Source organism: Cebus imitator, unplaced genomic scaffold, assembly GCF_001604975.1.
Source record: "Cebus imitator isolate Cc_AM_T3 unplaced genomic scaffold, Cebus_imitator-1.0 Scaffold318, whole genome shotgun sequence".
NCBI classification, from domain to species: Eukaryota; Metazoa; Chordata; class Mammalia; order Primates; family Cebidae; genus Cebus; species Cebus imitator.
In genome coordinates, this window is record NW_016107633.1 from 170,463 (window position 1) to 179,963 (window position 9,501).

Genomic DNA, 9,501 nt, shown 5'->3' on the forward strand with positions numbered 1-9,501 from the left:
AGCCACCATGCCCGGCCATCATTAATTTTGATGGCAAAAGCTGCAATCATTTTTGCATCAACTACACACACACCCGCATACACACACGTATATATATCTCATGTCACCTGTAGATAGAGATAGTTCTATGTCTTCCTTTCCAATCTATGTGCTTTTTTTCTTTTTTGAGATAGGGTCTCACACTGTTCCTCAGGCTGGAGTGCAGTATGGTGTGATCATAGCTCACTGCAGCCTCAGAGTCCTGGGCTCAAGTGATCTCCCTGCCTCAGCCCCCTGAGTAGCTAGGATTATAAGCTCGTGCCACCATGCTTGGCTAATTTTAAAGTATTTTTTGTAGAGATGGGGTCTTACTGTGTTGCCCAGGATGGTCTTGACCTCCTGGACTCAAGTGATCCTCCTGCCTCAGCCTCCCAAAGTGTTAGGATAACAGACGTGACTTCTGCGCCGGGTTCTGTATGCCTTTTCTTCTTGCAGCGACTAGCACTTCCAGCACTATGTCAAATAGGAGTGTCAAGAGCAGACATCCTTTTCTTGTTCTTGAACTTAGAGGTAAAGTATTCTATTCTGTCCTTCACCATTAAGTATATCATATATTTAGTGTATTTAAATTTATTATAGTTATTCTTTTTTTTTTTGAGACGGAATTTTGCTGTTATTGCCCAGGCTGGAGTGCAATGGCGTGATCTCGGCTCACTGCAACCTCTGCCTCCCAGGTTCAGGTGATTCTTCTGCCTCAGCCTCCCAAGTAGCTGGAGTTACAGGCACACACCACCACACCTGGCTAATTTTTGTATTTTTAGTAGAGATGGGGTTTCGCCGTGTTGGCCAGGCTGGTCTTGAACTCTTGACCTCAGATGATCCACCTGCCTTTGCCTCCCAAAGTGCTAGGATTAAAGGTATGAGCCACTGTGCCTGGCCAGATAAGATCTTAAAGACAGAGCTTGGCAAGCAGATTCTAGAGCTCATCTAGAGAATAAAATACATGTAAGTTCCTAAGAAATCTTTGAGAAATGAGAGAAGACCTAACCAATCAGAAAACAAATAAAGCTATAAAACAGTAGTAATGCAAAATTGATTTTGGATCAGAAATAAAGTCTAGGAGCAGTCACACATTAATGTGAAAATTTTGTATACAGTAAAGGTGGTATTTAAAGTCAGGGGAAGGGATGGACAAATTAATGTTTTTTCTTGATTGGATATTCAATTGGAAAAATAAAATTTGATCCACTTACACGACAGACAACTAGGCATCATCCTGTCTTCAGGCATCCCCATAACACGGAGCATTGCCCCACAAACACACAGGATCTGCCCAGACACCTAGGCCCACAGAGGAGAAAGACTTAGCATCACAACAGTTAGAATTAAGGTGGACTGAAACCTTTGTTATTTCCTTCTATTATTATTTTCTATAAACCACCCAGCAAGATTGATGTCTCTGTTGGGTGTGAACTTGAAGCCATAATCCCAGATGAGATGTGCAAGCAATAGAACTCTATTCTCCTGCATCTGCCCTGGTTCAGGTGGTTTGGGCTGTGGAAACAGGCCAAGCATGTCATGTCAACATGGTAGTCTATTTTCTGCTTGACCACATGAGGCAGTTGGGGGAAAGGAGACTGTTCCTAGAATGATTCAGGGATCCAGGCTAATGGGCTAATGGGGGCTCTGCCATGTGTCCAACACGTGGCCTTCTTTTTTTTGAGATGGAGTTTCACTCTTGTTGCCCAGGCTGGAGTGCAGTGGTGTGATCTCAGCTCACCACAACCTCTGCCTCCTGGTTCAAGTGATTCTCCTGCCTCAGCCTCCCAAGTAGCTGGGATTACAGGCATGCACCATCACGCCCAGCTAATTTTTGTATTTTTATTTATTTATTTACTTCTTTTTGATATGGAGTTTCACTCTTGTTGCCCAGGCTGGAGTGCAGTGGTGTGATCTCAGCTCACCACAACCTCTGCCTCCTGGTTCAAGTGATTCTCCTGCCTCAGCCTCCCAAGTAGCTGGGATTACAGGCATGCACCATCACGCCCAGCTAATTTTTGTATTTTTATTTATTTATTTACTTCTTTTTGATATGGAGTTTCACTCTTGTTGCCCAGGTTGGAGTGCAATGGTGCTATCTTGGCTCACCACAACCTCCACCTCCCAGGTTAAAGTGATTCTCCTGCCTGAGCCTCCTGAGTAGCTGGGATTAGAGGCATGTGCCACCATGCCCGCCTAATTTTGCATTTTTAGTAGAGATGGGGTTTCTCCATGTTGGTCAGGCTGGTCTCGAACTCCTGGCCTCAGGTGATCTGCCTGCCTCAGCCTCCCAAAGTGCTGGGATTACAGGTGTGAGCCACCACGCCCAGCAACACATGGTTTTCTAAATCATCACATGGATATCACTTGTCCTGTTGGCCAGGGGAGGAGGAGCTTACAGGAGTGTCCCAGAAGACATTGAAAAGCCAGATTTGCTTGTGGTATATGTCAGCTCTACTCATTTTCCACAGGACCAAAGCGCATTTCATGGCTGCAGAGCGGAACCTCTGAGATGTGGCCAAGCAATGTTCTCAGGACAAAGAAGCGATGGGCCCTAGGGGAGAGTGAGCAGTCTCTTCCCCAGCAGCTCCACTGAATTTCTACTGAGAATCCCTATTCTTTGTGGTGGTGGGAACTTAATTCTGCTAAATATTGTGCTAAATATTAACCTGATTCTGAACTTGGGGTTGTCCATGAAGCTTGGGCATTGGAAGCAGCCCCTAGGTGTCTGTAGCGCATGGTGTCAGTCTTGATCTCTGTTTTGAATCATGCAGGATGGCTCCCTGCTTATCCCTATTTTCCTCTGTAGTTCTCTCTCCACCTGGCACTTGGGATTCCTGTGGAACTCCCTTCTTCTCACCAGGCTGGGCCATGGGGTATCATCCTTGGCTGTCTGAGGTCATTTCTTTGTAAATGTCTCCACCATATAGCATATCTGAGCATATTTGAGAACTTGGAACTTTTCTAGGCCTTATCTGAGAGGAGGGAATACAGATAATAGCTGGGGTCTCTGACACCTCTCTTCCTCCGATGCAGGTTCCAGGGGTCTCCTTATGGATGTACTATTATCTAATCTCTACATCTCCTTTTCCATGAGTGGGGAACCAATGCCTTTCTGGAGTGAGGGAGAGGTGGTCTTCATCAGCTATTCTGCCAAAGCTATTTGCATTTCTGGGTTATTTATTTATTTATTTATTTATTTTTATAAAGGCAGGGTTTCACCATGTTGGTCAGGCTGGTCTTGAACTCCCGACCTCAGGTGATCCACCGGCCTTGGCCTCCAAAGTGCTTGGATTATAGGCATGAGCCACCACGCCCCGCCTATTTGCATTTCTTGAGGACTTTCCATTCTTCCCCTAAGAGCTTGGCATTTGGATATCAGAAGCTGGAAGAGGTTTCTGTTTTCTTTTTGCTGCCCTGAGACACTAGACATCTCCAATTCCACCTGAAATAAGAAGATGCCTAGAGAATACAACTGAATTCAGATTTCTAAATATCATCCCCATAATATCACTGGCAATTAGGCCTGCTTTACAGGCAAAGGAACTATGCTGAAGAAAAGTATCTGTTCAGGGCTATACAGTTTTTTCAGTTTCAGTGGTAAGTTTTTAACCCACAGCTGCCTGAATTCTATGTCTGTGGGCTTCCCCATTACGACAACCTGATTTTCATAGACTAGGAAACAGCTGGAGGGAAACACAATACTGACCACTGACCCAGAAAACAATCATGGGCATGTACACACACACACACACACACACACACACACACACACACACACACACACGAGAAATCAGAACATTCCATTCCAGTTTTTTTTGGTTTCAAGATTCTCTGGAAGAACAGCCCAGTGTCAAGGAGCTAAAGGGATCTAGGGCATTTAGTGTGGACCCCCTGGGGTGGATGAAGACAGCTCTGGAGCCCAGTGAGTAGAAGCAGTACAGGCAGGTGGTCTGGGTGTTCCCGGGCTGGTGGGTTTCTTGAATGTTGAGTTCCTTGGTTGGAGGGTTTCTTGGCTAGATGATGTCTCAGTGGTTGAGTTTCTTGCTTGGTGGCTGACTTGGCTGGTTAGTGTTTTGGTGGGTGGCTTGGTTGGGGAGCGGACCCCTGGGTTACTATGCCTGGCCTTCAATAATACAGGGTCAAGCCATAAATGAGGCCTAAGCCAATCATTACCGCGAATGCACCCAGCCAACCAGTTCGGCCTGAGTTGGTGTAAGCTTCTTCCCATTCGCTGTTCTGGTTGGCCTTGTTAGTCTGTAGGGGTGGAAGCATAGATGTAGGTTTCTGAGTTCAGAAACCCTGGGCAGAGGAGTTGGAGACCTGTAGTCACTGAGGGAAAGCCCCTACGCAGGTCCCAGGACAGGACCAGATGCCGGGGCCAAATGGAGGACAGGGCAGGCCGGGTGCGGTGGCTTATTCCTATAATCTCAGCACTTTGGGAGGCCGCGGCAGGTGGATCACCTGAAGTCAGGAGTTCGAGACCTGCCTGGCCAACATGGGGAAACCCATCTCTACTAAAAATACAAAAATAAGCCGGGGATTGTGGCCCACACCTGTTAATCCCAGCTACTTGGGAAACTGAGGCAGGAGACTCGTTGGAACCCGGGAGACAGAGATTGCTGTGAGCTGAGATTGCACCACTGCACTCCAGCCTGGGCGACAGAGTGAGACTGGGTTTCAAAAAATTAACTTGGGGATTATTTTACCTGGTGAGAGAAGTACAAAGCTGCAAGTCCAAGCGGAGGGAATAAAAATATAGCGAAGATGGTCAAACATATGTGGTTTGGGGCATAAAATGCTAGTTCCTCTGGTGTCTGTGTGGGCTCTTGTGGCTCTTGGGGCGCCTCAGCTGGGGCACCTGGAGCACCCGGGGCACCTGGAGCACCCGGGGCAGCTGGAGCACCCGGGGCAGCTGGAGCACCTGCGGCAGCTGGATCACCTGGGGCAGCTGGAACACCTGGAGCAGCTGGAGCACCTGCGGCAGCGGGGGCACCAGGGGCAGCGGGGTCGCCTGGAGCAGCTGGCGTGCCTGAGGCAGCTGGCGCGTCAGGAGCTGGCTGGGCGGCAGGAGGAGCTTTCGGGGCCATGACCTTTCCCCTAAGACAAAGTCGGACTCCAAGTGCCTTGAAAACGGAGCGCCAGACCCACTAGGCTTCCCTTTGTGCTAACCAGAATCCCAGGACCCAAACTGACAAACGATGGAGCTTCACAATGGAGAAATCAGAACCCCACGTCCTGATTGGCTGCCTCGTTAGGGGGCGTGGCCCCGCCTTTCTCGGCCACCCGAGGACTCAAGCCTGGGGCCAATCAGGATGTGGGCTCCGCCCACCCTGGTAGGGATTGGTCGGAAGCCTAAGTGGCGGCTCTCGGCTCCTCCTCCTCCCACTGATCTCTCCCTGCAGGCCTCGCGGGTGGGTGGTGCGAGGAGGGTCTCTCAGAAGCTGCGGAAGAGAGGGACTAGACAAGCCCAGTAAGAGAGGGATTTATCGAGGGGAAGAAAATGAGTAATGTCAGTGGATTGTAAAGTCCTGAATTAAAGATGTATTCCGGTCGGGCGCGCTGGCCCATGCCTGTAATCCCAACGCTTTGGGAGGCAGAGGCGGGCGGATTGCCTGTGGTTCAGGAGTTTGAGACCAGCCTGGCCAACATGGTGAAACGCCGTCTTTACTAAAAACACAAAAATTAGCTGGGCGTGGTGGCGGGCACCTGTAATCCCAGCTACTAGGGAGACTGAGGCAGCAGACTCGCTTGAACCCGAGAGGCAATTGTTGCAGTGAGCTGAGATTGCACCACTGCACTGCAACCTGGGCGACAGACTCAGTCTTAAAAAAAAAAAAAAAAAAGAATTCTTGGGTCTATGCTGACAGAAGAAAGGAAAGAATAGAGAAAGAAGTTCAGTGAAAGGGGAAAAGTTTTTCTTAAAGTAGAACATCACCTAATGGAACGATGGAACAGGAAATCCCCAGTATGGTAGGCAGAACTCTGAAGTGACCCCAAGATTCCTGCTCCCTGGTGTACACACTCCTCCAGTTACTCAGTCAAGTACTAGTCTGTAGGCTTCCAGGAAGTCGTCTTGCAGATGCAATTAGGGTCTGAAATCAGTTAACTTTAAGTTAGGGAAAATATCCTCTATGGGCCTCACCTAATGAGGTTAGGAGTTCGAGACCGGCCTGGCCAACATGGCAAAACCTGTCTACTAAAAATACAAAAATGAGCTGGGCATTGTGGCCCACGCCTCTTAATCTCAGCTACTTAGGAAGCTGAGGCAGGAGACTTGTTGGAACCTGGGGACAGAGACTCCTGTGAACCAAGATTGTACCACTGCACCCCAGCCTGGGCAACACTGTTCTTGAAATGAGGTGAGTTCTTGAAAGGGACTGAGTCTTTTTGGCAAAAGAGGTTTCAGGTGTTGAGAGGATTGGAGGCAAGGAAAGGTCTCCACTGCTGATGTGAAGATGTTGCCCGGACTATGTAGGTAGGAATGCAGGCAGCCTCTGGCTGAGAATGGCTCCCAGCTGACGGCCAGCAAGGAAACGGGGTCCTTAGTACTGCAACAGCAAGGATGTGAATCCTGCCATAATCACATTCATTTGGAAGAAGATCCTGAGCTCCACATGAGAATCCAGCATAGCAGACACCTTAATTTTAGCTTTGGTAGATTCTGAGCAGAAGAGCAGCCATTCTGACCTACAGAACTACGAGTTAATAACAGTGTGGGATTTGTTATGCACCATTAGAAAACATTTTCAAACACCATAGTAATCACTGATTCAGGTAGGAGCTTTTAATGAATACTAATATGGTGGGGTTTTAGCTGATGCTTCCTTTAGCTTATGGTTCTAGTAGAGCAGAGGGTTTAAGGAGCCACTTTTCAGGAAGTTGGGAGTGGGTGGGAGGTGACACTGTGCAGTCCACAAATGTAGACCTCAGTATGGCTTGTCCAAGACATAACCTGTGTACGTAAGGCCAGTCCTAAACCTAAAAGTAGTCAGAGGAACAGTGACAACACATGCAATCCAGAAGTCAGGATATTCATGGAGGAAATTGGTTCAGAGCCTTTCAAAGAGCCAAGTGGATATTCCAGAACAAAACATGGGGCGCCGAGGTGGGGGAAGACAGAAGCAGTGAAGGTTGGGCAATGTGAAGCATGTGCATTGGGTGCTGGCAGGTCCCTTGGCTGGTGGAACAAACACAGACAGGCTTGGAAAGGAGCACATGGACAAGTGTGCCGAACCCTGAAACATGCACTCTGGCTCTGAAGGCGGGAATGAATTGGCCCCTTTGGTAAGCGCAGTATCAGAGGATCAGCAGGGGCAGTGGCCATACTGCAGGGATCCAGGCAGTGAACAAGAAGGGGGTAGTGTAGACAGAGTGTAGACATTGCTTTCCAAGAGCTTGGAGGCGAAAGAGAAAAGAGAAGCAGTGCAACAGCTGAGAAGAACATGGGTTCCAGTTTCTGGAATGTTGTAAGCCAACATTTGGTTTCAGAGAGTCATTATATGGAAAAGTCAGTTGTACACACATGTTTATTGCAGCACAATTTGCAATTGCAAAAATGTGGAACCAGCCCAAATGCCCATCAATCAACGAGTGGATAAAGAAACTTTGGCATATATATATATTATATATTATATATATAATATCTATATGATGGAATACTACTCAGCCATAAGAAGGAATGAATCAATGGCATTCACAGCAACCTGGATGAGATTAGAGACTATTATTCTAAGTGAAGTAACTCAGGGATGGAAAACCAAACATTGCATGCTCTCACTCCTAAGTAGGAGCTAAGTTATGAGGATGCAAAGGCATAAGAATGACGGTGGATTTTGGGGACTCAGGGGAAAGGGTGGGACGGAGATGAGGGATTAAAGACTACAAATTGGGGGAACCGCGGCTTAGGTGCAGACATGGCCAAGTCCAAGAACCACACAACACACAACCAGTCCCGAAAATGGCACAGAAATGGTATCAAGAAACCCCGATCACAAAGATACGGATCTCTTAAGGGGGTGGACCCCAAGTTCCTGAGGAAAATGCGCTTTGCCAAGAAGCACAACAAGAAGGGCCTAAAGAAGATGCAGGCCAACAATGCCAAGGCCATGAGTGCACGTGCCGAGGCCATCAAGGCTCTCGTAAAGCCCAAGGAGGTCAAGCCCAAGATCCCAAAGGCGGGTGTCAGCCGCAAGCTCGATCGACTTGCCTACATTGCCCACCCCAAGCTTGGGAAGCATGCTCGTGCACGCATTGCCAAGGGGCTCAGGCTCTGCCGGCCAAAAGTCAAGGCCAAGTCCAAGGATCAAAACAAGGCCCAGGCTGCAGCTCCAGCTTCAGTTCCAGCTCAGGCTCCCAAAGGTGCCCAGGCCCCTACAAAGGCTTCAGAGTAGATATCTGTCTGCCAACGTGAGGACAGAAGGACTGGTGCGACCCCCCGGGGCTGCCATCTGCATGGGGCTGGGGTCCTCCTGTGCTATTTGTACAAATAAATCTGAAGGAGGGAAAAAAAAAAAAAGACTACAAATTGGGTGCAGTGTATACCACTCAGGTGATGGTTGTACCAAAATCTCACAAATCACCACTAAAGGACTTACTCATGTCACCAACCACCACCTGTTCCCAAAAACCTATGAAAAGAAAAAATTAAACAACAACAACAAAAACAAACCTCAAGGAAAGAGTAGGATTTGCTGAATGGATGGAGGAAGTTTCAAGGGCTTTGAATCTTAGAGTTTAGGGCCAATTAGAAGATGAGCAGGAGAGGCTTTGCTTTACCGTGGTAACTGCCCAGGCCACAGAAAGTTTCCTGTTGCCAGGTGAAAATGTGGAGATTTAAGGGTTCTCTTATTTGGGTTCAGAACATCCCAGCTTAGAACTTTGTCATCTTGGTTCCAGGGAAGCTAGTGGACATCAAGCTCTGTGCAGGACACAGCTAAGCCTCTGTGCCTTCATAATGCAGGACACACCTCCTAAAGACAAAGCCCAGAGGTTAGAGTGAGGCTCTTCGAGGGAACTGGTCACTTCTGCTCTTTCCCATTCATTCCTGTAGCCCAGTTGTTCTCAAACTTTAATGTGGAGTGCTTGTTAAAACACAGATGGCTGGGCATCACCACTATAATTTCATATTCAGTAGGTCTGGGGTGGAGCTCAAGAATTTGTATTTTTAGTAGATTCCCAGGTGCAACAAACAAACGTGAAAAAATGCTCATCATCACCAATCATTAGAGAAATGCAAATGAAAACCACATTGAGATACCATCTCACACCAGTTTGGCGATCATTAAAAAATCTGGAGACAAAAGATGCTGGAGAGGATGTGGAGAAAAAGGAACACTTTTACACTGTTGGTGGGAGCGTAAATTAGTTCAACCATTATGGAAGACAGTGTGGCGATTCCTCAAGGATCTAGAAATAGAAATTCCATTTGAGAGCCGGGCGCAGTGGCTCACGCCTGTAATCCCAGCACTTTGGGAGGCTGAG

At 47.9% G+C, this 9,501-nt stretch overlaps 1 protein-coding gene across 1 annotated transcript; it reads left to right on the forward strand.

The window, feature by feature from the left end:
- Positions 1 to 7,904: 7,904 nt before the first annotated feature.
- LOC108286353 (60S ribosomal protein L29-like) lies at positions 7,905 to 8,529 on the forward strand. The gene has a single exon (XM_017504107.2). The coding sequence runs from the start codon at positions 7,935 to 7,937 to the stop codon at positions 8,409 to 8,411; it is 477 nt and encodes a 158-aa protein (XP_017359596.1). The 5' UTR covers positions 7,905 to 7,934; the 3' UTR covers positions 8,412 to 8,529.
- Positions 8,530 to 9,501: the final 972 nt, after the last annotated feature.